Source organism: Leopardus geoffroyi, chromosome C1 (assembly GCF_018350155.1).
Source record: "Leopardus geoffroyi isolate Oge1 chromosome C1, O.geoffroyi_Oge1_pat1.0, whole genome shotgun sequence".
NCBI lineage: Eukaryota > Metazoa > Chordata > Mammalia > Carnivora > Felidae > Leopardus > Leopardus geoffroyi.
Window position 1 is genome coordinate 25,020,413 of NC_059328.1, and position 27,706 is coordinate 25,048,118.

The 27,706-nt window shown below is 47.2% G+C and overlaps 1 protein-coding gene across 3 annotated transcripts; it reads right to left on the minus strand.

The window, feature by feature from the left end:
- Positions 1-1,212: 1,212 nt before the first annotated feature.
- Positions 1,213-22,408, minus strand: AK2 (adenylate kinase 2). Of its 3 annotated transcripts, XM_045476569.1 has the most exons (7): positions 22,182-22,408; positions 13,243-13,368; positions 10,931-11,041; positions 10,705-10,799; positions 5,529-5,601; positions 4,171-4,366; positions 1,213-2,115 (listed from the first exon to the last, which is right to left on the minus strand). In XM_045476569.1, exons 1-7 carry the CDS (start codon positions 22,278-22,280, stop codon positions 2,111-2,113), a joined length of 705 nt encoding a protein of 234 aa, XP_045332525.1. In that variant the 5' UTR covers positions 22,281-22,408; the 3' UTR covers positions 1,213-2,110. The 3 variants fall into 3 exon arrangements, with proteins under 3 accessions (XP_045332525.1, XP_045332524.1, XP_045332526.1); XM_045476568.1 differs by lacking the exon at positions 1,213-2,115 and having other exon boundaries at positions 4,000-4,366; positions 22,182-22,374; XM_045476570.1 differs by lacking the exons at positions 1,213-2,115; positions 10,705-10,799 and having other exon boundaries at positions 4,329-4,366; positions 22,182-22,346.
- Between the last annotated feature and the right edge of the window lie 5,298 nt (positions 22,409-27,706).

Below are 27,706 nucleotides of genomic sequence, written 5' to 3' on the forward strand. Positions count from 1 at the left end.
GAAAGGAAGAATACTTTCACAGGACATTTAAACAGCTCAGGGAATGAAAAGATCAGAGCAAATGAGTCGTGTTGGCACCTGAAATGACTGTACAGGTGGGGATGTGGTGAAGTGGAGGGAGGAGCTGGCTCAGGAAGCAGGATTTAGTATGCCTGTGACCACTCTGGATCTCTCTGGAACAAGAAAGCCTGAAGAATGGCGGTGTTTCCAGCACAGCTTCCTCTGATTTGGGGAACAGCAGTCACTTCTCAGAAACCTCACTAGCAAGGATGTGTGGGCTGGTTAAGCTTCCGACTCTTGATTTTGGCTCAGGTCACAATCTTGCAGTTCGTGAGTTCGAGCCCTGTGTTGGACTCTGTGCTGACACCACAGTGCAGCCTGCTTGGGATCCTTTCTCTCTGCCCCTCCCAACTCATGCTCTCTCTTTCTCAAAAACAAATAAACTTCGAAAGAAAGAAAGAAAGAGAGAAAGAGAGAAAGAAAGAAAAGAAAGAAAGAAAGAGAGAGAGAAAGAGAGAAAGAAAAGAAAGAAAGAGAGAGAGAGAGAAAGAAAGAAAGAAAAAAAGAAAGAAGAAAGAAAAGAAATCTTACTGGCAAAGGCAGCCCTTCCAAAGAGCATGAAAGCTTCATTTTGGCACTTTTGCTGAGGAAGAAATGGATTTACAAAGAAGCAACCAGGAGTGTTAAAGAGGCAGCCGAAGAGGCAGCCAAAAGTCTGGCTAGGAATGAGAAGCACTGGCTTTCTAGGCTGTGGACAACTGTCCACTCAACAATTATCTAGCCCGGCATGAAGCAGATATTTTTGTATCTATTCGGATCCAACTAACATTTATCAAGAGTGTGCTGTGTGCCAGCCACCAAGCACAAAGCTTCTTTTTATAAACTTCATTTAATGCCAACAAGTCTGAGAAGGTGGCATCACGCCTCTCTTTTTTCAGACAAGGAAACAGGAGCAGAGTAAATGATTGGCCGGGATTCACCGCACATCCTCTGAGCTCCAGGCACAGCGCCGTCTCCACTAAGCCAAGCTGCCCTGTCCTCCGGTGCAAGAAAAGCCTGCATCTGAACTGAGGCTCAAGAGGGTGCGGCTCATCCTAAGAGCACACACTTGGACCTCCCTGTTTCGTGACAAGAAGGTGCTTCCAAGCCAGATTCAGAATTCAATGCCATCTTTCTAGCCCAGATCCTCTCAAAAAATGCCACAACATGGGATACAAATTTTTAACATACTTTATTGATTTAGTGGCCAAACAAGGCAGCATTTGGTCAGTTAAGAAAGGCACCTCATTGAAAATAATACATCACAGTGCTGACGAGTGATCCCAGTCACAGGATTTGAGGATGGTAAGGACAGTCTTTGGATGATGTTGCTTAGGACACTTGTTCATTTATTAACAAGAGTCCCTTCACACGTTGTGGATGGAAGATGGCAAGAGTGTAGGGATGCTGGGTGGCTGCTGAGAGCTGACCCGTGAGAACGGGTGGCCTGGTAAACAGTGGTGCACTCTTAAGGAGGGAGACCAGCCCTGCCTTCCCCACAACTGCAGTAAACTTGATTGGCTGAGCACACCGCCCCCATGAACCCCATACCCGCCCACCCCCCACCCCCCATCTCTTTCCCATGTGGAGATGATCTTTTGATCTCATGGTGCGGGGAACCAGGGTCAGGGTCAATAGTCAAACCCTGTCTGTTCCAAGCTTTAGGAGAGACAGAACAGTTTGATTTCCTGCACTCTTAGGCTGGCAGCCCATGAGGTTCTGAGATAAAAGTTGAGGTCTTAGGGCATTGGCTTTAAAAAATATTGTCACGAATCCACAGTAAATCAAACTTCAATTTCTTAGAAACAATACTGCACTTCCCTATTTCTACTTACACACTCTAATCAGTTTAATTTCCCCCTTCCTCTGTACTCTTCCAGACTCCTCTATTATGTGTCAAGGAGACGGCCTCACTACCACATTGCTGCTCTTTGTTACTCCTTTTGGGCCCTCACCACTCTTCCCTCTCCATCCTCACCCTGACCACCCCTCCCCTCCGCCCAGCACCTAAGAGCAGGGATCACGCCGCGGGGTGATGAGCAGTGGTGCAGTCTCGCCTGGCCTTCTGTTACTAGGCTGAAACAGAGAGGAAACAAGAGAGAACAAAATGGGTTTTTAAAAACCAAGTAAATATCAGGGAAGGCTGGCATGCATGCCCCAGCAACCAAATGCATCAAACACTGGACATTTCTCTGTCAGGAGAAAGCTCTCATGCCTGCCAAGGTTAAGGCTCTGTAATTAAAGGAAGCAAAACTCTAAATCCTAACCACCCCCAAAAGGGCATATGTGTCCCATAGGATCTAGTTTCATCAGCAGCCCAAATATGCACATGTGAATGTATACGGATGGGTGACAAATATTTGAGCAAGGATCATGCACATCCAATTAGCAAACAATCAAAGACCTCAACTTTGAGGCCGAGTGCCTGCAACTGTCCCCAGTGAAAGGGGAATCAATCAACTCCAAGGCCTATGAGGCCACCCTCACCCAGAGGACTCCAGGCCCCTGCAGACACAGCTCATAGTTTTGGTTTCACTCCTCTTCCTTGAAGTCATATGCTTCCCAGAAATGCCCCGTGACAGACTAGGTTTCTGTTCTGAATGGGTGGGGTTAGGTGACAGCCAGGGAAACAAGGCAGAGCACAGCTAGCAGGCACTCACTTGAACCAGACAAAAGGGAAGCAAGATGGCCACATACCCATGCCCAGCTTCCAGATGGACAGGGGACAAGCCCTCTGACAGTTCCACAGACAGCAGGAGACTCAGGTCAGATGGGGACGGGGACTCTAGAGCCCAATGCACCAAGTCGGCAGATTATGCTGGGGCAGGTGGCCTTATATACTGGACCTGCCCCTGGTTTTCCAATGGCTTTTCCAGAGGCCACTGTTTTGTGGCCCCTAACAGTCTATTAATTCATCTGTCTGCCACAAATCAAACCAGAGCTCAAGAGGCACAGCATGGACCTCAGGAAATGCTTGATAGCTGAGAAGCTGAAGTTAGGAATACAAGTCGGTTACTGTCATAGGTGGTCTTATTTTTGGGTGATCTTTTCTTGGGGAGTTTGTGGCTACCACCATCATGAAGTCAGGGGTGAAGGATTAGATCTGGAGGGGAGAGAGTTTGAGTTTAAAAGGGACACATCTGATTTGGGTTTCATATCCTGGAGAGACTAGGTTTGAGTAAATTCTAATAAAAACGAGGCCAAGAATAGATCACCTCCAAATTACTGTTTTGTTCATACTTGGAAACCGAGGCAAACATTAAAAATGAAAACAAACAAACCTACCCTGGTCTCTCTTTGGGAAGTGAACTGGCTGTTCTCAGATGCCCAGCCTGGATGTTCAGAAGACAGTCTGAATTCAAAAGGACCATCTGCTTGATTTAATTCTTTGGCAACAATTCACTTTTCAGACACAGGTCCCAAATGATCCCTACTTTACAGCACTGTGATGCAGATCACAAAAATATTCCGACTTGGCTTGGACCTTTCTATGGTGATATCCTTTCCCAGTAATTTCTGGAATCTGTAACGTAAATGCCTTTTGCCTCCCATTTAGGGACAAAATTAATGATCCACAGCCACACACTGACTCAGGTGGCTTTCCACTGCGGGGCTGGAAAGCAAGCGGAACTCTCCGCCAACAATCTGCCATCAGGAACTTTGGCCCTGCAGTACTTTACGTGATCCCAGACTTCCACTCAGTTACTGGAGATGGAATAAATACCATGAGGTTTTAGAACTGGGGTGCCTGGTAGAGACCCGACTTAAGTTACTTTGGTTAAAAAAAAAAAAAAAAAAAAAAATCAAGAGTATGGCTAAAGAAGCAAACAGCTGATAAAGCAACTTTGTCTGTATCTTAGAAAGAAAGGTGTCCACGTACTTAAAACCAACACACACACACACACACACACACACACACACACACGACAGATGAGATGAGAGTTGCACACACACTAAAGATACATCAGGCAAGTGCTTTTTTAATCAATACATCAGATGGTATTCTTTCTGGCCTGAGGAAGCTTCCCTCTGCCTGCTCTGCAACCCCCACCACACCCTCAACAGGGATAGGAAGAAGACAGAAACTCCTTTTTTGGACCCAACGTTAGATAAACATAACCAAGTCTTTACATGTGGCTTTGGAGAAGGCCGCTAGGATGCTGGCGAACACGACATCGGGGGTCTGGGTGGCATCGATGGTAGAGTGGATCCCTCGTTTGCTGTAATACTCCACCAGTGGGGTGGTCTGAGTGTGGTAGGCCTCCAGGCGAATTTTCAAGGCCTTCTCATTATCATCTGATCGGCGGACCAAGGGTTCCCCAGTGATCTGAGAACAGGAAGAGGGCAATGAAAGTCTGGGACTGTTAGCAAGGTTTCCTTCTCTGATGCCGGATGCCGATTTGCGATGCTGTCTGATCCCCACGTCCATCAGAGAGAAAGACAGACAATCTAGATTCCCCCCCACTAGAGAACTATAAAGAACTTTGCTACTCCTGGCAAGCCGGTCCCAGGAACAGACCAACCCGTCCAGAGAAGCTGGGGAGCCTGAGACAGCAAGCATGAGGAAAGGGGTTTGAGGGAGCAAGACGGGCAAGGCCTATCTCTCACAGCTTCTGCTTAGGCTGTTCACCCTCAAGAAAAATGCTTCCAGGATCAGAAGTGGAAAGTCAGAGGCCCCTGGGACCAGGAGAATACGCAATTGTAACTTCAGTCACCAAAGTGGTTGGTGTTTTTACTAGGGTGTCGGCCATCACCATTCTGAGAGTGGCAGGTGAAGCGAGAAAGAGCTCTGAATGGCAGAATTCCCAACCCTGTGAAATGTGACTAAGCTGACGTTATGGCTTTGAAACCTGTATGACCTGACAAACTTGTCTCAAGTGACAAAGGCAAACCCAGAAAATTCTTCCTACTGCATGTTCTAAAACAGACAAAATGGACTATCTATGGCAAATGTTACTGTGAACATATACGAGACCCTCCCTTTTACATCTTTAAGCAACTAAAGACTGTCATAAGAACTCAGCAACGTTAATCCAGCCAAAATAGTCTGATTCTGTAGGATACAGCAGAGTCACCAGAAGAAGACATTCTTCTGAAGTAGGACCAGTCAACACATTTCTCTTCAGTACTGTTCTCCCAGCTTGGCTCTACTTCGAGGCTTCCAAGCAGCCTTCTCCTGAGATTAGTCGACCATTTAGGCCACCAAGATGCCAGAGAGGGGCTGCTCTGGACAAAAGACAGGTATAAACTGGGCACTGTGAAGTAGCCGGTGCTGGTATCTACCTCAAACAATAAACCACCTGGAGAGGCGCTGTCTAGATAGATGAGCCACAGCCCATGTGATTTACGTAGTAGTGATACTTTGCATGGTTAAGTTATTAATATTGGTAGGAATAAAGGGAAGATGGAAAGAACGAAGAACAACAACAGAAAGAAAGGAAGAGAGGGGAAGGAAAGAAAAGGCAATTTCCTGCCCTGAGTTTACATACATCATCTTTCATGGGTTCCTTTGGGGGGTTGAATTCCTCGTGGTAGGAACGGCCACTCAGGGGGTGAATCAGCCTGAAAGACAGCAGATGAACATGAGTCAGGTTGCCTGAAAGTATCCCCGCACCCCAGAGGTCTCCAAGTTGACAAGCAGTGACAGAGAAGCCAGATGTGAGGACTTGTGCCCAGCACAGAACCCAGCTGTAGGCATCGCTTGCTTGGGAAGGTAACGGGGCTTCCAGGAGAGCTTACACCGTAAGGAGTTACGTTTTCTACTCTGACCTAACATGGTCACTGAGTGTCTGGCTGCCGAGGATGGCCTAAGTGCCTAACTCATCAGGAACTCGGTGCTGGTCTCACACAGCCATTCATTCTATTCACCCAACAAACATTTATTTACTAAGTGCTTAGTCTGGTTTAGGCCTTACGCTGAATCCAGGGCTACAGAGCAGCGAGTCAAGATCCCTGACCACAAGCAGTGCTTACTTTAGTGGGAGAGACAATGGGGAAAAAAACTAAAGTACATACGATAATCCTTTAATCGAGATTTGTGCAAAGTGCTATGGGAGGACAGAGGACAGAGAACCTAACCGTATTTTCTATCGTAGTTGGTTATAAAAAGCAGGAAGGTGCAACAGGAACAACGTGTCCTGTAGGTGCAAACACCACTAGTGGGTGCAGCACACCTCCAGCATCGTGTAGATAAAAGGCAACCCAAGCATCAGAGCGCAGTATGAATACTGGCACCAGGAGACACACTGACGCGACCAGTCACGGGGTGCCCAAGAATAAGCATTTATTTGGCACTGAAAATCAAGCTGGTCACTCCATCTGTACCATGTTCCTGACCAGGAGTGGCTACGCCACAGGAGCCCAAGAACCTCAGAAGGGAAGAAGGCAGGCCAAACACTGCTTGGCAGCCAGCACCTATCTGGTTCCCCAATTTTGTGCCAACCAAGACTTCCTTATTTAACTGATGGCTGCTCTCCTTGTGAAGGTCTGCTAAACCAGAACTTCCCAACGTTTTTCACCTCTTGGCAAGTGCAGAACAAAATATACAGTACTTGGGTGCCTGCCCCTCCGGAAGAATCCAGGCCTGCCCAGCCACTCTGATGGCTGAGGGGATTGATATCTCACCACATCAGCTGAGTTGGGAAGGTAAGTCTGAGTCAGACTATCAAAGCCTGGGCAGACACCTTTGTAAAACGTAATAGTGAATTTTAATGACAGCACACTTTTGAAGGGCCAAGTGGTCCATTTACAACATTGGTGGGGGCAAGGTGAGGCTGAGTGAAGAAGCTCTACTGAGTGGCCTGAACGTGCTATCATGTGACAGGAGGTCTGGCCCTCTTTCACTGGAGTCGCTGGAGAGGTTCCCTGCGTGCCTCCACTGAGGAATGGCACCCATTGGGAGACCCAGGGAGAGGCCACTGGTATCAGCTACAGCTTTCCTTTCGGGAAGGGCTGCGGGCATGAGACGTGGACCGTGATTCTTCACCTTCTGGAAAGCACAAGGCACACAGCAGCCAGGCTGCAGCACACATGACTCTTTTCCTCCCCACGTGCCTACATCACTATGCTTACTTGGACTCCCCCAGCCCTCCAGTTACATACAACACTCTGCTCCTTCCCTACACATGGACTTCACTTTAAGGGGAATGCGTGGCTTATTCCCCAGAGGGGAAATGAAAGAAAGTCCAAGTTCTGGAGGAGCCTGGGTGGCTCAGTCGATTGAGCATCCGACTTTGGCTCAGGTCATGATCTCACGGTCCGTGAGTTCGAGCCCCGTGTTGGGCTCTGTGCTGACAGCTCAGAGCCCGGAGCCTGCTTCGGATTCTGTGTCTCCCTCTCTCTCTGACCCTCCCCCGTTCATGCTCTGTCTCTCTCTGTCTCAAAAATAAATACACATTAAAAAAAAAAAAAAGAAAGTCCAAGTTCTCAAAGTGGGGTTGGTCTCAGGACCAACCAAAACAGCTCTAAGAGCCACTGAGCCTGACCTAGAGGTGGGGGTGGCACTGTGAAGGGGATCAAGGCTGGGATTCTAGAGCCACTGCTGCCTTGAGTGTGACACTTCAGATGCCTGTTTTCTCATCCACAAAATGGGGATGGCTTGAGACATCAGGAGAGCCAACTGGTAGAATAATCAGGATACTAGAGAGCCAACATTGAATAAGTTAAAACCAAAATCCACCAACCATACATATTCAAGAAATAAAATAATGATTCATAAAATTGTCAGAAGTGAGGTCAGAGCTAATCAAAAAGATATTTACAGTGGGGTCCTTATGTCACATTTAAATAAGAGCTGTATTTAACAGACTAGATCCTGACTTTTTTTTCTTCCAACCATCAGTGCAGCAGACTAGGAGGCAGAAAGCAAGCTTTTAGTGCTAGTTCTGCCACTGATCCAGAGTGAACTTAAAGGAAACGCCTTTACATTCTGGCCTGGCCTGTCCCCTCCTCTGTGAGGGAGTGGGTCACATGACAACATTCACCCCCAAACTGAGAGACTGAGTCTTCTTCATCCTCTACAACAATCCTGTAGTTTGTTCAGAATCTCTGTTCCCCACCAGCCAACCCCAGTTGAAAGTTTCTGTAACTTCACGTGTGGATCAGAATCAGGCTCCTAGGTGGGTCTTGTCCATTTCTCCTTTCCCCCAATTTAGCCTGTATGCGAGGGCCAAACTAATGTTCTTACAGTGCTGTTTCTGCCACACCTCACAGCTTAAAAACACCTCACGGGGGCGTCTGGGTTGCTCAGTCGGTTGAGCATCTGAATTTGGCTCAGGTCATGATCTCGTGGTTTGAGAGTTCGAGCCCTACACTGGGCTCATTGCTGTCAGCGCAGAGCCTGCTTCAGATCCTGTCTCCCTCTCTGCCTCTCTTCCACTTGCACTCGCTCTCTCTCAAACAAAAACAAACACAACAACAAAAAAACCCAACCAACATCCCAAGACTCCTGATGCATCTACCTCTTCTTCACTTTGGCAAACCTTCCCCAGTCAAGCCCTATCCTGCCTTTTTTAAATTTATTTATTTATTTATTTTTTTAAATGTTTATTTATTTTTGAGACAGAGAGAGACAGAGCATGAACAGGGGAGGGTCAGAGAGAGGGAGACACAGAATCTGAAACAGTCTCCAGGCTCTGCGCTGTCAGCACAGAGCCCGATGCGGGGCTTGAACTCACTGACCGCGAGATCATGACCTGAGCCGAAGTCGGCCGCTTAACCGACTGAGCCACCCAGGCGCCCCTATCCTGCCTTTCTAATAGCGCTCACTCTACGACTCAGCCTGCCAGATCATTCCTCCAACTCTGGACAGACATTCTGCCACAGCCCCGTTCTCCCGCAACCTATACTTATTCCTGCCTCTACTCCCTTCCCAGAAAGCCCCACTGAAATCCTCTCTACCCAGGAAGGTCAAGTTGACACTATGAAGCCCTTCCTCCCTGCTCCCAGGCTCGCTCCTTAGGACTACCCACTGTGCTAAATAGCTTGGGTTCCATGTATGGCTTATAGACTGAGGTCAGGGATGGGCATATTGTTCTTCTGTGCCCTTGCCTGTTCCCCTGCCCCTGAGTCTAGTACTGTGCCGCACACAGAGCAGGCACTCAGGAAGCTGGGCCGATTGAAGCAAAGGACCCCAGGGTCAACTAACATCTGCTTTGTACATTAGGGCTCCCAGCCCTGGTAATGTGTCTTCCTATCAACCTTACCACTTGTAGGCCTGCATCAACTTTGTCTACTCTGTGCCAGTGGGGATGCAAAAACCCAAACGTTCCTGCACTGAAGGCGCCTATGGAATAGCTAGAAACGTGAAACCTGGACATTTGGATAGAAAATTAATACAAGGTGGATCCCACCATATCTAATAAAGCCTCTCAGGAAAACACCTGTAACACTCACTCTGCTGTCTGTTTACATGTCTGCCTCTCTCCATGAAGATACAGACTGCAGACGCATGGAAAAAATGTCCAACCTCATTAGGAAATCAAAGCCATAAAATTTACAAGAAAGCATTTTCCCTCGAATTAAACCCCAACATTTACATGTACTATGATGGTCACAGCATCAATTTAATAGTAGACATCTAGAAAAACCACAACTGTACAACAATAAGGAGACAATTAAGTAAATGATGGCTCATCTACTGTGAAATACTGTGCAGCAATTAAAAATAATGGTTACGGATGTCTGGTTCAAGTTGGTAGGCTGACCATCTTCCTGAGACTCCGATAAAATGACAAGGGATATAAAAGCCATAGCCCACAATAAAGATGAGAATGGGAGGTCTATTAGTGGCTGAGAGCTTCCCACATATTTCTGGAAGGCGAGAAGCATGTGGCAGAGTGGACAGTGAAATAGGGTAGAGGAAACTGTAGCCTAAAGCAGTGGCGACCTTTCAGAGCAAATGTGTTCAGAAACAAAAACAGAAATATTTCTCTGTTCAATATTGAGAACGAGTACTTTAAAGATTTTATTTATTCTTTTTTTTTTTTCTTTTTAAGTAAACTCTGCACCCAATGTGGGGCTCGAACCGAGAACTGCATGCTCTCCCGACTGAGCCAGCCAGGTGCCCCAAGAAACAAGTACTTTAAAACAAAACATGTAACAAAGAAATAGTGCCTTTGGCTGAGACGGCTGTACCAGGAGCAAAATGTTCCTCCATTTCCTAAACTTTGCGTAGGTGGTCGTATTATTTTCACAGTTAATACAAAGCCTACAGCCAGGTATGGCAACTTCCAATGGAAAGCAGATTTCAAAGAGCCCTGAAATGGAAGTAACCATGTAAGGAGTGTAGTATTTTGGAAGCACCTACTGTAAGCAAGGCTCTGAACTGTGCACCTCGTGGTATCCAAAATGCACCACGGTTCCTCACAGCAGGTGGCATTAACCCCACTCTATGTAGGAGGAACCAGCCGTGGAGAGGCTAGGAAACTTGCCTAGGGCCGGAGTGAAAAGGTGACAGGACTGAGACACTGTCTGATTTCAAATACCTTGCTCTTCTTTCCACATATCCCCATCCCACGCCACCACATCAGTGGATGTCACCAAACAAGACCAATGCATGTTAAAATGGCATTAAGCTGCATGGCTGGGGTCCGGTAAGAGCAGCTCTGGTGGTCGGACGAAGCTCTGAGGAGGCAGGACCAGAAGGGACCTTCAGAGGACAAATACCTTCCTGTGATTCTTCGGATGAGCAGAGAGTCTGGGATGCTGAATTCAACCACCGAGTCAAGCTTCTCTTTCCTCTTCTCCATGAGGCTGTCAAGCTGTAAGAGAGCATGTGGCCCACCTAAGCTACCAGAGCTTGATTGGAGCCATTTCCCTCAAAGGAATTAACAGATAAAAGGGCCAAGCCTTCATCTTCATGCAACGGTGACACAAAATGCAAGGCACCCACCATTTCTGCCTGCCTCACAGTCCGAGGGAAGCCATCTAGAAGAAAACCATTTTTGCACTGAGGGGTCTCCAAATTCTTCTCAATGAGCTCCACTACCATTTCGTCGCTCACCTGGAAGTCAAGAACAAGACAGCCCTGGGTTGAAATCTGTTAATTAGATGACATTAGCCCATCTCCAGGGCCACTAGTTTGTGTCTATACAACCTGATTACTAAACAGCATATTCTTGTGGCCCCAGGGAAGCAAAAATCTGAGCAAATGTGGAATGGCTCCATTTGGAAAATTCAGTTTCGTGATTTTTGTGGCTGCCATACACACATTCTCTTCCCTTGAGATTTTCCTGTATAATCTGGGTGAAGAAGAGGATCCCACTCGCTGTCACCTGAACAGAAGCACTCCATGTGTTAGGCCCTGAGGCCCTCTCCAGACACTGATCAGAATCCTTTCCATCTGGGGCGTCCGGGTGGCTAAGTTGGATAAACGTCTGACTCTTGCCTTCAGCTCAGGCCGTGAGCTCACAGTTCATGAGTTCAAGCCCTGCTGCGAGCTCTGAGCTGACAGCGCAGAGCCTGCTTGGGGTTCTCTCTGCCTCTCCCCCACTCACATATTCTCTCTCTCTCTCTCTCTCTCTCTCTCAAAATAAATAAACTTAAAAAAAAAGAAAAAGAATCCTTTCCATCAGATAACAGCTCATCAGCAAGCAGTTGTCCTCAAAGCACAAAAAAGGTGAGGGCTTATGGCTGAGTGCTCACCTGAGGAGGGTGTTGACCAAAATGCAGAAAGGGACCAATCTTCCATTTCACAGTTCTCCTTAGGCTAACAGTTAAGTGGGCCAGGCCATCCTGGACATGAGGTAACAAAGAAGGTCACTGAACTGGCAAGACTGGGTCAGAACCAAGGAAGTGAGGCTCCAGCCCAACAGACTTGTAAGCCTCTCTAAAAGCCCCAATGAGGACCCCCTCCAGCTTTTGAAAACTGGTTTTCCTTCTGAGCTTTCATAGAAAGAGAAGTTCTCTACCAGTATGACAGTGAAGGCTGCCCATCTTGGTAGCTAATGCTCTTATCTCCCGGGACCAGCTGTGAACTTGGGGACAAAGTACAAGCTGTGTGACTAAGTAAAGGCCAGAGATAAGTAATCTCATGGCGATATCCCAATTTTTTCTCAGTACAAGATCTTCTGCCAAGACCCAAAGTCCAAAATATTCGGCTTTCTAGCTTAACTCAAGGTTTCACAAACACGAAGGGAAAGAGCTAGAAGTAAAGGGGCAGGTGGGCAGGCAGGGCACCACCGGATATGGCTACCGCATCTCAAAGCCTACCAGGAGGTATCTCAGGGATAAAGGCAAAACCCAGCGCCTTCCTTAACGAACATTCTAAGATATGAAAAGACCAGAGGGCCAAGTACAAAATGACTTAAAAAAAAAAATGTCTATTTATTTATTTGTTTTGATAGAGGGAGAGAGAGAGAGCACATGTGCAGGGGTGGCGGGGTGGTATACCTCAAGCAGGCTCCACGCTGTCAGCGAAGAGCCGGACGTGGGGGCCCGATCTCACAAACTGTGAGATTGTGACCTGAGCCAAAATCGAGTCAGACGCTTAACCAACGTCACCCAGGTGCTCCACAAAATGACTTCTGAAGGTGACTCCCGGAGGCCAGGTCCCAGAATAACTCAGTTCCAACGAATCTATGGCACTAATCAAAGAAGATTTAGTAGATAATAGATTGTAATTGTCCAATTAGATCAACTGGACTAAAAACCCAAGAAAATGCTATTATATCCTCCAAGTAGTAAAAATTACTTCTGTTAATCGCCAAGCAACTCCTCTGTTAGAGACACAGGAACATAGAGCCGCAAAAATAGAGTTAAAACACTCTGCGGTTTCCCGTGTCCTCTCTTGGATACATGCTTGAGCTCTGGCCTAAGGATGGCAGTTTAATTTCTGGCTCTAAAACCTGGGGGTATTATAAAATGCATCAGCACAAAGGAACCTCAAGAATATGGTGAATAAAATGCATGCCACAAATTCAGAATGAACCAAGAAACTCGCTCCTCTAGACATTCATACAGTGTGCCGGTTTGTTAAAACACCCCACAGCACAGGGCTGTCCGACAGAACATTCTACAGTGATGGAAACACCTGTGCTGGCTAACAAACGTCTGAAGTGTGGAGAGTGAGACCGAGAAACTGAATTTTCAGGTAAATTAAGTCTAAATTAATCTCCACGGTCACATGTGGCCGGGGGCCACCAAATCAGGCAGCGCAGATCTAGACGCAGGAATATCAACCTTCACTGGTACCACCAAACCTACCAGTTTCCCGGCATCCATAGTTGCCTTCAGCTTTTTTCCCAGTTCTGAGCCAGAAGCCACCATGGCCCTCAGCATGTCCCCAGTAGCCAAATGGCAGACACAGAAGTTTTCAGCCAATTTGGGTGCCTGTGGAGGGGAAGACAAAGACCAAGACAGGGTTAACACGGCAGGCCGTGGCTTCAGACTGCCTGGGTGTGAACCTGGCCCTGTCACTCATTGGGTGTGTGAACCCCGGCAAACGCTGACTTCCTTACCTACAATGGAGATAAGAGCACCTTATAGTATACGTAACATACGATTATAGGGTTATAAGAATCATATGATGTAAGGCATGTAAAGCACTTAGAACTGCAACTAGCACACAAGAAGCGGGTCACAAATATTAGCTGCTACCACTAATTCCACTAGACACACACTACTGACACAAAGGCCTCAGTTCATAAATGGGAAGAATAAAAACAGCAGTACCAGTCCTTCAGGACATGCGAAGTTTATTTTTACTTATTTTTAAAATTTCCTTTAATGTTTATTTATTACACAAAAAAATTTTTTTAATGTTTTTTTTTTTTTTTCAACGTTTATTTATTTTTGGGACAGAGACAGACAGAGCATGAACGGGGGAGGGGCAGAGAGAGAGGGAGACACAGAATCGGAAACAGGCTCCAGGCTCTGAGCCATCAGCCCAGAGCCTGACGTGGGGCTCGAACTCACGGACCGCGAGATCGTGACCTGGCTGAAGTCGGACGCTCAACCGACTGCGCCACCCAGGCGCCCCTTAATGTTTTATTTTTGAGAGAGAGAGAGAGAGACACACACACACAGAGTGTAAGTGGGAGAGGGGCAGAGGGAGAGGGAGACCCAGAATGTGAAGCGGGCTCCAGGCTCTGAGCGATCAGCACAGGGCCTGACGCGGGGCTCAAACCCATGAACCATGAGATCATGACCTCAGCTGAAGTCAGATGCTTAACTGAGCGAGCCACCCAAGTGCCCCAATTTTTATTTTATTTTTCAAGGATTTTATTTTTAAGTAATCTCTACATCCAAGGTGGGCTTGAACCTACAAACGTGAGATCGAGAATTGCACGCTCTACCAATTGAGCCAGCCAGGCACCCCGGCTGCTGTGAAGTTTAAAGGAGTTCATGTATGTAAAGCACTCAGCACAATGCCTGGCATATAATGTGTTGAATGAGCATTTGCCAAAGGAATGAATGTGTGCGTGGCAAGTACCGTGGCCACGGGCCTGGGAGGCAGCTGGGGCACGGTGGAGTGCAGGTCTCCCCCAGGCAGATCTGGCTTTTCTCCTTTCCTGTTACTAAACTCCCAGGGGCTCAGTTTCCTCATCTGTTTAAAATGAAGGCAAAAAGGTCCCATTTCAGAAAGTAGCTCTGAGGATCAGACAGGATGCATAAGAAGAGCATTTGGCAAACAGTACACACTTACATAGTAGTTTTAGGAGACAGTATAGCCTTTTGGTTAAGAGCTTGGGATTCAGGGGCGCCTCGGTGGCTCAGTCAGTCAAGCGTCCAACTTTGGCTCAGGTCATGATCTTGCGGTTCGCGGGTTCAAGCCCTGCATTAGCTCTGTGCTGACAGCTCAGAGCCTGGAGCCTGCTTCAGATTCTGTGTCTCACTCTCCCTCTGCCCCTCCCCCGCTCACACAGCCTCTGTCTCTCAAAAACGAATAAACGTTAAAAACAAAAAGGCTTGGAATTCAGAGTCAACATACCTGGGTTTCAGGCACCAATGGCATGTAACTCGAGAAAAATGGTATTACCTTGCTAAGTTTCAAATTTCCTCTAAGTTAAATGGAAACAGTAGTTGTACCTCCATCACTGGGTTGATGGGATCAAATGGCACATGCACATAGTAAGTACGCAACTAGCTGGTACTGTAACCCCTGCCCAAATTTCCATGTTCGTTCATACAAAAAGAAAACACTGACGCCTCTTCCAAGTACCCTGCTGGCAGCCAGGAAAACAAGAGATATGGACCCTGTCTTCTATGAGCTCCTGGCTGGGTGGACAATACGTCAGAATAAAGACAAGAACCGGAAGCAACTGTGGACAGTCCAACGTTGGTTGTAGTGGCACCCCCCACCCCTGCAGAACTTACAAGGAATGGAATCAGTTCAAGAAGCTTGACACTTAGCTTTTTGGTTCAACTCTTTTATAAAATAAGTATGGCTGGATTCTTATTCAAACCAGTTCACTGGGAGTTTTCTTGTGATTCATGGACTGATTCAGTTCAAGCAAAGAAACAACTTCACAGCAAAATGGAGTCCAGCTGAAGAAGGCATTAAAAACTACCCTTGAGAAAACCAGTGAGGGTCAGGACCCTCTGGCAGTGGAAAACCTGGTCCTCCAGGCTGGTGTGGTGGCCGCAGACCCAGAGAACTGAGCTTTTCTGCCAATCTTTTCTGTGGTTGTTGAAATTAACTTGGGGGAACATTTTGGAGATCGGGCTTGTTCAAGGCGAAAGGCTGATGAAAACACCAGAGAAGAGCTGTCACCACAGAACCTGTTCTATTTTTATCCCCCCCCCCCCACCGACTGCGGGATTCTTTATGTGCTGTTCCAGAGGACTGGATCCTACAGCTGTGGCTGTGTGGGAGAACACTCCACGAGGGAAGACACAAGTGAGGCAGAAGAATAACTCCTTCATTCTCTGCTGGCTGCACGGGAGTCAGTGTGGTTGCAAAGAGCATGGACTGTGGAATCAGTCGGATTTACAAAGGGATCCTGGCTAAGGCACTCAACAGCTATGTGACCTCGGGCCAGTTACTTAACTTCTCAGCATCGGTTTCCTCACCAAATGGGGATGTCTGCTGCATTGGGCAGTTGTGAGGATAAAATGAAAGAAGCACCGAAAACCTTAGACACACGGTAGGCATTCAACAAATAAAAGACCTCTCTCCATAGTCATTCTCTTTTGCATTACTCTTTACTTGTGAATGACAGAAGCAGCCTGATGAAATAACTGAATTATATGCCCCTCAACTTCAAGCTTATGCTTTAGAGTACTGCTTCCACTCCGAATCACCTGGGGGTGCTGCTAAAAGGCAGATTCTGATTATATAGGGTAGGACCTGAGCATCTGCATTTTTTTAAATGTTTATTTTTTGAGAGAGAGAGAGAGAGACAGAGCACGAGCGGGAGAGGGGCAGAGAGAGGGAGACACAGAATCCGAAGCAGGTTCGAGGCTCTCGGCTGTCAGCACATAGTCCGACACAGGGCTTGAACTCACAAACTGCGAGATCATGACCTGAGCCAAAGTTGGAGGCTTAACCGACTGAGCCACCCAGGTGCCCCGTGAGCATCTGCATTTTTTTTTTAATTTTTTTTAACGTTTATTTATTTTTGAGACAGAGAGAGACAGAGCATGAATGGGGGAGGGTCAGAGAGAGAGGGAGACACAGAATCCGAAACAGGCTCCAGGCTCTGAGTGGTCAGCACAGAGCCCGACGCGGGGCTCGAACTCACGGACTGCGAGATCATGACCTGAGCTGAAGTCGGACGCTTAACCGACTGAGCCACCCAGGCGCCCCGCATCTGCATTTTTAAGAAGCTTGCAGGCCTGGCTGTGCTGTTGGCCCCTGGACCCCATTTGCTGCTGAAGCCCTGAGACACTTGTGTCTCACTGGCCATGGACCAAGAAATAGGCTCATCACCTCTGCGAGAACCCTGCTGGGGAGGGGGTAGGCTTCCAGGGTGCATGGATAAGAAGGGCTAAAACCACTAGGGAGACAGCATGGCGGTTTAATGTTCTCTGTTTCCAGTGTATTATCACAGTCATCTGGGGCACATGCTAAAATTATCAAGGCAGGCCCACCCTTAAAGTTAACGGCTGACTGGTTCTCAGGCACCACCCTGGGACTCCCATGCACCCTTTGAGAAGCCCTGGGGCAGTGGCACAAGATGGGGTTTTTGGTGGTACAGATCTGGGCTGGATACTAGGATCTACCATCTCCTCACTGTATCCCCTTGAACAAGTTATGCAGCCTTCTTAAGGCCTCAGTTTCTTCATCACTAGAGTGCAAATAGTATCTACTTTCAGAGCTGTTATGGGGATTTAATAAAAATGATGTAGACAAAAGCATTCAGCATAGTGCTTGATACTTAGTGAAATAAAGGGGAAACTATCAGTTGCTGAGATCTGACTTAATCTCAAACCCACATGTTTTCTCACCTTGAAATTATCTTTCTGCCTGCAGTCTTTCCCACTCCCAGGTCTAGTGCTCCTGAATAAGCAGTTGTAATCATCTCCTAAAATACTACTGGGCATGGCCCCCAGCCCCCCAACACACACACATTCAGATGCCTTCCATGTCTCCTCAGTGCCACAGAGGAAAAACGACAAATATTTTAGCCTAGCACTCAGTGTCCTCCACAATAAACGTCCTAATCCTCCCAAGCTCTTCAAATTTACCTCTACAGTCCCCTGTCTGTATGTCCAGCACCACTGTAAACAGCGGCTCTATGTATGACACCTGAATACATAACACAAGCATCTCTGAGGACCTTGGCTCTTCTCTGTGCAGGAACGCCCTCTCTCTTTCCTCCAGTGGTCTAAGCTCTACCCTTCCCTGCAGGCAAATTCTGAGCATATTTCTGCCACCAAAAGTACTCCCAACTATCCCTTCTTCCTCTGATGAGGACTCATATCAACATGAGCTAACTCTGAGTGTTTGCAACATGCCAAGCGATTTTTCCATGCGTTGTTCTACTGTATTTAGTATGTGTAATACACAAAAAACCCACGAGGAAGAAACTATTTTTATCTGCATTTTATAAATGAAATTCAGAGGCTAAACTGCCCACCATCACAGAGCTAGTAACAGCAGAGCGGGCAAGCCCCAGCTCTTACCCATGACACTATGTGGCCTTATTAGAAAATAACAGTAACAACCCACAGAGCCTTAGTGGCTGTCCTGGGGGAAAATGTGTGTGTGTGTGTCTGGAAGGGAGCACAAGGACTTCATCATTATGTTTCCTGATATGGATGTAGGCTACACAAATGTAATTGTGAAAATTCACACTGAAAATTCAGCAAGCTGCTCACTTATAGTATTTGTACCTTTCTCCATGTATATTATACTTCAATAAAAAGTTTTTTGAAAAGCACAGACACCTGTGTTTGAATCTCAGCTCTGCCTCTTAACTTACCATGTAACCTCAGGCCGGTGATTCTCTGAGACTATTTTCTCATCTATAAACTGGGGATAGTATTACCAACGTCACTGAGTGGGTAAGAGGAAGAATGGAATATTCTCAACAAATTATGGTTCTTGAACTACCCTAGCGTTTGTGACCCTGAACTACCCTAGCGTTTGTCAGGGTCACTCACCCGATACTTGCCACGTGGTACTTTGTACTAGTATGCATTGTTTGCATGCGTGTTTATCTCTGCCTCAACACCTAGATTCACAGCAACAGTGAAAGATGGTGACTCTGCTCAAGAATCCATCATGAGTTCAAATGCTGCCTTTGCTACTTCTTTATAGATATCCTGGGAGTAAGATACAGCTTATGGGCCTCAGTTTATCAGTAAAAGGCATGGATAACAACAGGACCTACCTCCTAGGGTTGTAGGATTAAATCAGATAACACACGTAACTTCTTTGACTCGGGGCCTGTCAGAGAACTGGGCAAAGGGGGACTATTTTAGTATATTGTATCCTCTTGGGGCAAGGGCTGCTCTCTGCATCTCCAGCACCAAAACCATCAAACACCACATGCACAGGGTGGGAGAAAAATCGAACCCAGGGCAGGAGACAGCAACAGAAAGAGCAGGAGCTTTGGAGCCATTTGGACGCAGGACCTGCCAATTACTTCCTAGGTAAACTAGAGAACTGTCTCTTGGAACTTCAGGTTCTCTAACTGTAAAAAGGGAACAAGAGTGTGGGTCTTAGAGAGGTGTTGTGTCACTGCACGGACAGAGCTGACGGAGCCTGACCTGCACAGTGGCAGCTGACTGCTTGCACGTGCCTGGCCATGAAGAACTGGTATAAGTTGGACACATGGAAAAAAACTGTGCACAGGGGCAGGCAGAGAAAACAGGAAACACACCCCGGTTATGAGATCTGGGAGCTGCTTTAAAATACTTTGTGAAGACGGGGTGCCTGGGTGGCTCAGTTAAGCGTCCAACTTCGGCTCAGGTCATGATCTCACCGTTCGCGGGTTCGAGCAGCTCTGTGCTGGCAGCTCAGAGCCTGGAGCCTGCTTCGGATTCTGCGTCTCCCTCTCTCTCTGCCTCTCCCCCTCTTGTGCTCTTTGTCTCTCTCTCTCAAAAATAAATAAACACTAAAAAAACATTTTTTTTAATAATAAAATACTTTGGGCAGAGAAGTGGATGGAGAAGGAATGGCCACCAGCTGATGGTTGCTGGGGCTGGATAATGGATACATGGGGACCCACTATGCCACCCAGTCTTCTTTTGGGTATTCAAACTCTTCATTAAAAAAAAGTTAGGATGCATCTGTAGGCTAAATGCTGCTGCCACTTTGCACAGCCTCTGATTTATTATTTTTTTTAATTATTTTTTTTTTCAACGTTTATTTATTTTTGGGACAGAGAGAGACAGAGCATGAACGGGGGAGGGGCAGAGAGAGAGGGAGACACAGAATCGGAAACAGGCTCCAGGCTCTGAGCCATCAGCCCAGAGCCCGACGCGGGGCTCGAACTCATGGACCGCGAGATCGTGACCTGGCTGAAGTCGGACGCTCAACCGACTGCGCCACCCAGGCGCCCCTCACAGCCTCTGATTTATGAACACTGTTGTTTTTTTCAACTCCAAAAGCTACCACCACCAGTATTCCTATATTTCCACCTATGAAAAGAAAGGTGTACAGACGTTAAGGAACTTGTGTTTCCTCAAGTCCCAAATACCTCTCCTCTACTTCCACAAAGCTTTCTCTGACCAACGCCCCAACATATGCAACACCCTTATACATCAGCTCATAAGTATAAAATTCTTCAAAACTTCCTGAATACGTTACCCTTTACACTGAAATACATCCGAGTTGGGGGGAAGGGAAACGTGGTATTAAGACGAAGGAGGGGCACCTGGGTGGCTGAGTCGGTTAAGCGTCTGACTTCAGCTTAGGTCACGATGTCAGAGTTTGTGAGTTCGAGCCCGTGTCGGGCTCTGTGCTGACAGCTCAGAGCCTGGAGCCTGCTTCAGATTCTGTCTCCCTTGCTCTCCCTCTCTCTCAAAAATAAACATTAAAAAAAAAAAAGATGAGGGAGTCAATAATTATTGAACACCTACGATGTGCCAGGTGATCATCTAGGCACCTGGGGGTGCTTTACACATGTATATTAATAATATGATCTTCCAATATCCTTGTCAACTTTTTGGTCTACGTGAGTAAGGACCCTATCAGTCTTGTTCACTGCTCCACCTTCAATGTTTGGTGTTCACGAAATGTTTAAGTAAGATAGATATCGCCATTTTTCAGGTGAGAACATTTAGGCTCACAAGTTACAAAGCTTGCTAGACTATAAAACCCTCGTCTCAGCACTGGGATGGGTTGCTCATTACGCAACTACTGAAATTATTAACTTCCATATGAACTAAGAAAAAAGAATTGGTGATTTGAGCTACCCTGTTTATACTCAGTCACTCACAGCAAAAGTCTGCAGAGTCTGGACTTGCAGACTCAGAGTCTAGGCAGCAGTTTCCCTAATAATGAATGGTGGTGGCAACAGGAAAGAGGAGACTTCAAAGTTACCGAGAACAAGAGGATTAGGGAACAGTAGGTTCCAAGGATCAATCAGCCCCAGCTATAGAGAGAAAAGGAAAAGTGGTTGTTCTTGACCTAGTGCCCAGAGTCAAAAAGCATTTATCAGGAATGAGCTGAATCTTCCAGACTTCCTTTCTCATCACCCACATTAATCTACGTCCTTCATCCATTTCTGACACCATCAAGTGCCAAATTATGTTCTGGGTGCCAGAGGGGTCCCAAGAATGGGTAAAACAAGATCTTTTCAAGTGCTAGGAAAAGTGGGCACAGAGCTGTCCCCAGAACACCATTCACTTAGGCACTCAGACTTTCAGGAATTCCCTCTTTAGAATCTAAGAACAAGCAAGAACTTGTGGCCTGGGGGGCAATGCCAGGGACCTTGGGCAGGAAGGGGACATTGGTAATCCAACCTATGGGCTTCCAAATCTTAAACGAGATCATAAATCCCAACCCTGATCTATGGATCCATTAGAGCCCAAATACCAAGTGAGGACCCACAGTCTGCTAAGGCAACAGGTAACTTCAGACTCCAATCTATCCTAGAGCCCCATGGTGCCTGAGGTTCGAGACTGCAGGAAGTCAATTTTGCTATTTTCAGAAAGCGACCTGACCTCTCTGGGCTTGTTTTCTTACCTGTACATTGAAGTACCTTCTCCCATTCCCCCAACATAACTGGCTCAGGCAGGTCATACCACACTTCTCTCAGTGCTCCTAATCAGCACAGGCCAGCTCCCACTCTGCCCCACGTGCTGGAGATGCTCCTCCGCCTAGTCATTAATCATTACAAGCAAGGTTCCCCTACCCGGGGTGCCTGGAACATAACCCTGGACAATCCACTCCCCACATCGCAGGGAATCTGGGGTCCCTGACTCCGCTCAGATGTAATCAAGATGCCTCAACTCAAGGCTTACCCTACCGCTCAAAGCCTCTCAGCTGCTAACCCTATAAAGGATCTAAATCAGTCCTTTGATCCCCCAACATGACACCTCAAGCCTCCAGAACTAGGTGCCTCCAGAACTCTAATTCTAACTCAGACTTCCCCGACCTCCAATTGCACCCTCTCCCAAAGGCCTTACCAACACCCCCACCCCCTCCCCAGGCCTAAAGCCACGGTCCCGCTCCAGGGCGATCCGGACCTCGGCCGTCCTGACCTTGGAGTTCCACCGGCTCCATTGCCAAGCCCGGCCCTGCAGCTCACCTGGGTACCCTTGCCGGCTCCGGGCGGTCCCAGCAGCACGGCCCGTATGCCTTTAGGGCACTCTGGGGCCGGTTCAGCCGCGGGAACGTTGGGAGCCATGGCCGCCGAGCCTCTCACCGTTCAACCCGCCAGCACACACCTCGCAGGTCCAGCGCTTCCAGCCTAGCGCGCCGCGCACGCCACGCACGGTCCGCTCGCGCTAACACTGGTCCGTCTCCACGTCCGTCAAGTCGCTCCGCCCGCCCCGGAGCGCGACGGACACTTCAACTCACCAACCGCGTGGCGATACTGGGGAAGGCTTCTTTTGATTGGACAAAATCAGTGAGAGTAAGGAAGGGGCGGGCCATCTTGCACCGAGGGGGGTTGGGGCGCCCAGCGGGTGTGCGGAGTGGGCGGGAAAAAGTGAAACAAGACCAGAGGCCAGGCTGGAAGTTCCAGGTTGGCTTTGACAGTTAATGATACCGGCAACCCCGGTGAAGTCCTATGAAATTGCCTGTAAGAGGGCAAATGGGCGAAATCAGTCCTAGAAGACAAGTTGATAATATGTATCCAATATCCTTTGGCCCAGCAACTACACTTCCAGGAATTCAAAAGACATAAAGATATGCGTCAAGATTTGTGTAACAAAGATATTAAATTGTAGCACTTGTAACAGCCAAAAAGGCCCAAATAAGCAAACCAAAGAACAAAACAAAACAAAAACAAAGGCAATATCCCAAATGCTCAGTGAGAGATAGGTTAAATAAATTGCAACAAATTTGTATACTGAATCCCCCCATTGTATAAAATATTTAATCACGTGGGAAAATGTTCACCAAACAGGATACAAAATTGCAGTTACAACAAAATCCCAATTTTGAGTTACAAGTGAGGATCTCTATACACTGTGATTACAGGAGCCTCTCCCCTTCTTTGTGCGTTAAAAAAAAAATATTTTTTCATGTTTATTTTTGATAGAGAGACAGAGTATAAGCTGGGCAGGGGCAGAGAGAGAGGGAGACACAGAATCCGAAGCAGGCTGCAGGCTCTGAGCTGTCAGCACAGAGCACGACGCAGGGCTCAAACTCAAGAGCTCAAACTCAAGAGCCGTGAGACCCGAGCAGAAGTCAGACGCTTAACCGTCTGAGCCACCCAGGCACCCCTTTGTGCATTTTTACATTTTCAAAAAGCTCTGTAATTAATTCTATAATAAACAGATACTACTTTTATAGTAAGAAAATAACCTTTTTAAGTCAGGAAAAGGTACTTTTTCTCAAAAGAAACGACCTTCTCTTGGAGAGGAAAAGAATTTCTACAGCTTTTTGGTGTGTGAAAGTTTCATCCACACCCCCTATGAAGCAATCCCTGACACCCTGGCAAGAACAGCCTCCAAGGGCCCCTTTGGACCTTTCGTCAAGCGTGTTGATTATGAAACACTCTTGACACAGGACCCTAGCAACTCATTTCCTGTACCCTGGTAGTGATTCTGCTCTCCCTTCAGCATGGTCTCTTTCTTCTCTTTCGCATCACAAAACAGATTAACATTCATTCCACATCTGCACACTGGCCTTCTACAAGGTGCCTGACCTTGAAGGAGGCAGAGCTTCTTAAACCCATTTTTCAGGAAAATATGGTTACAGTGGTTAACCCAAAGCCACACAGTGGCAGAGTCACAATTAAGAGTGAGGCTGATTTAAGGCGCCTGGGTGGCTCAGTCAGTCAAGTGTCCAACTTCGACTCAAGTCACGATCTCGTGGTTCATGGGTTCAAGCCCCATGACCGGCTCTGTGTTGACAGTTCAGAGCCTGGAGCCTGCTTCAGATTCTGTGTCTCCCTGCTCATGTCTGCCCCTCCCTGCTCATGCTCTTTCTCTCTCTCAAAATAAATAAATAAACATTTTAAAAGTTAAAAAAAAAGAAAAAGAAAAAAGATGAGCTGATAAGCTGGTACTCCAGAGAGCACAGGGTTTGTGGGGATGGGGGTGAGGGTGGGGAATAAGCACATTTTTTTTTTTTTTCTGGTGGAAGTCTCTACCAGAGAGAGAGAGAGAGAGACTTTTCTCTATGTAGCGAAAATTCACTTCACTCCAAGAAAGCCAGAGTTCATCGTGATTTGCTGGGCCCAGGGCACCAGGCAAAGGTCATAGGAGGAGTCTTCCCTACCACCAATCCTTACAGTGATTTCTGCCAGGCATGGATCCCTCAGGAGGAAAGGCAATTAAGACTACACATAAATACACACAGTGTAAGGTTTATTCACTCAGTTTTTAATAATGTCTTAGTCTTTGGAGGCATACTGAAGATCATAAGGAGGATATTGACATCCCAAGGGAAGGAAGGAATACCTCATTCATTTATTCACTCGGTTTAATTTTAAATAGTAATTGCTACCATCTACCCATTATTGGGTACTGCATAACAGCCCTGTACTAAACACTTTACATGCATTACCTCATTTAATTCATACATCAAAGTATATATGTATTTACTTTATTATCTGCATTTTTTTTTTTTTTAATAGAGGAACTTAAGGCAACAGAGAGGTGAGCCTGTGGCTGCGCAGATCTGAGCCCAGGCCTGTCTGACTGGCTGCTGTTCAGCAGTGCCATAACAAGACGGGCAGTTTCTGTAGACTCACAGTGCAGCTGGGTTCCAGCTAGAGGGATCCTGGAGGTTTCTCCAGCTAGAGGTGAAAGAGACAGAGCTTGAAAGATACAGACGATTTGCCTTGGGGGTGGAGGACATTTCAGACGGAGAGAACATTCAGAGCAAACCATCAGAGGTGAGAGGGAATGAGGTGTGCTGTAGATTTTCTCCAGTGGGCTTTGAGGAATTGGGAAATTTCTTAGGCAGAAAATCATGATCAGAGTCACATTTTGTAAAGATCACTTGCAGGACAGACTGGAGAGTAGGGAAAGAAACGAACGTAAGACAAGCTGAGAAATATTTCTGTTCGTGTTTTGTGGTAGGCAGAGCAACCCCCCCGCCCCCAAGATGTTCACGTCCTAATCCCTAAAACTTGTGACCCTGTTACCTTACGCGGCAAAAGGGACTTTGCAGATGTGATTAAGTCAAGGATTTTGAGATGGAGAGAGATTATCCTGGATGATCTGGATGAAACCAATATAATCACAAAGGTCCCCATAAGGATAAGAGGGAGGCAGGAAAGCTGGAGAAGGAGACACAAGCAGAGGTCACAGTGGTGTGACTGCTGACCGGGGACCACAAGTCAAGGAACGATGCCAGCCTCTGAAGCTGGAAAGGCAAGGAAACAGATTCTCCCCTAAACCTCCAGAGGGCACACACCTTCCGCTGACACCTTCATTTTAGCCCCATAAGACCCATTTTGGACTTCTGACCTCCTGAACTGTAGGATAATAAATCTGTGTTTTTCTAAGCCACCAAATTTGTAGTAATTTACTTATTTATTTATTTAAAATTTTAATGTTTATTTTTGAGAGACAGAGAGAGACAGAGCGCAAGTGGGGGAGGGGCAGAGAGAGAAGGAGACACAGAATCCGAAGCAGGCTCCAGGCTCTGAGCTGTCAGCACAAAGCCCGATGCGGGGCTCGAACTCAAGAACTGCGAGATCATGACCTGAGCCGAAGTTGGACGCTTAACCGACTGAGCCACCCAGGTGCCCCCACAGTAATTTATTACAGCAGCAATAAGAAATAAATGCGTGTTCTTTGGATGCAAGCAACAGAAACGGACTCTGGCTACATTAAGTAAGGAAGGAATCCAATGGCAAGATACAGTTGTAGGACAGGCAGCCTCAGGAACGACAAGAGCCAGAGGGCTTTGGGTAATCTAGATATCAGGAATTAATGGACAATGCTGAGGGGGATATTTATTCCCTCCTCTGGCTTTTCCCATGTGGAGGGACCCCTTTTAGGGTAACGCTCTTGCTTCTTGCCTCCCTGGGGGAGAAGGAGGAGTGACTTTCCTGATTGCTGAGTTTAGGGAGAATGAATGAAGCTCAGTTCAGCTCTCCCCCCTCTTTCTCTTGTAGATCTATCTGCCTGCCCACAAGCACCATGTTTTTTGTTTTTGTATTTGTTTTTTCCTCTTCCTCCATGCTCTAAATTTCCCAGGGTCTGACCCGTACAGGGAAGATTGTGATTTTCAGTACTGCCCGACACTGGGTGGAGAAGATTGTTGTTGTTGTTGTTGTTGTTGTCGTCTGTCTTCGGAATTCAGTATTAGTCATTTCACTTGTCTGTCAGACCTAAAGGTGCATCCCCAACAGCTTTGTCAGTAATGAAGGTAATATTTTGACCTCCCTCTCTTCTACCTCTGTAGCTACCTATCATGTGTTCCCAACTTGGGCGAGGCTACCCCCGAACCCAACAAATGGTTTCTCATGATGCTGTGATGAGGATGACTAACCTTGACTGTTTTCTATATCCGTGTCCTTCTGCTTCAGATTCAAAATCCTGACTTGGCTTGGATCTCACGTTCATCCCTTGGCAAAGGTGGAGAGTACCTTGATTAATAGTTCCCTTGGGACTGCAGCGATGGGAGAAGTAGTTCCCCCAAATGATGACAGTTTCTGAAATAAGAGGGAAGAGCCAGAGGGCGTGCAGAAACGACAGATGTCCCCAGTAGGGAGTATTGCAAAAGTCCAGGGGAAAGGTAATGAGGGACTGGCCTACGGAGGTAGAATTAATGGGAACTGACACCAGACCAGATGGGGATAAAAATGTCCGAGCCTTGGGGCCAGGTGACTGGGAGGAGGGTGATGCCATTAATACTCATCTCATTAATTCTTTAATTGATTCATCTGACATATATTTAGTGAGTGTATATTATGTGCCCAGCACTGTGCTTGGTGCTAGGGATCTGGTGTTAAGCAAGGAGGGCAGGGTATCCCCTGTCATAAAACTTGCAGTCAAGGGGAGGACAAAAGACAAGGAAGGTAGCAATTTCAGTACAGGGATGGGGGCTATGCTGGGGAAGGTACAGTCTACAGTGGGAACACAATGGAGGGGCACCTAGCTCAGATTTGAGGGGAAGTGACATCTAAGAGATGTGAAACCCCCAGGATGAGGAGAGTTTGACTGGAGAAGAGGGAGGGGACAAAGCGTGTGCCAAGGTCTGGAGGCAAAGGAAACCGTGGCAAGTTGAGGAGAACCGTGGTCCTCAGTGGAGGAACGCCTTTCATGATTGAAATCCTATATTGCAAAGGGCTTGGGGTGGGGGTTGGGGGGAACAGCCACGTCTCCTCCTACAGAAGCTGAAAGGGCAGAATGTTACCTGCCCTTCTGGCAACAGGGGAGTGAGCACATGACTGGGCCTGCCCAGTGGGATGTCCCTGCCCCGGACTTTGACCTTTGAGGGAGAGAGGCAACCGGCAGGGCAGGACTGTTCTTGGAGAAGACCTGGGAGTCTTGCAGCAGTGGGGGCCGATGGCCAGTAGTGTCTGTCCAACCAGGCTTTTCCTGCACTGTGTCTTTGTCTGTGTTCTTAGCCCAAATGCTTTGGGTTCCCATCCATGTCTGGAACTCACGAGCACCACACGTTATTCAACACGGCCATTCACTCGTT

What these genes read in the sequence shown, in the direction of transcription:
- AK2 (XM_045476568.1), bottom strand. Translation starts at nt 22,280, where the DNA reads ATGGCTCCCAACGTTCCCGCGGCTGAACCGGCCCCAGAGTGCCCTAAA. An exon ending in CTGTGAGGCAGGCAGAAATG is followed by an intron (nt 10,800 to 10,930) that starts GTGGGTGCCTTG and finishes GCTCTCTTACAG; the next exon opens with CTTGACAGCCTCATGGAGAA. An exon ending in ATCCGAAGAATCACAGGAAG is followed by an intron (nt 5,602 to 10,704) that starts GTATTTGTCCTC and finishes GCTGTCTTTCAG; the next exon opens with GCTGATTCACCCCCTGAGTG.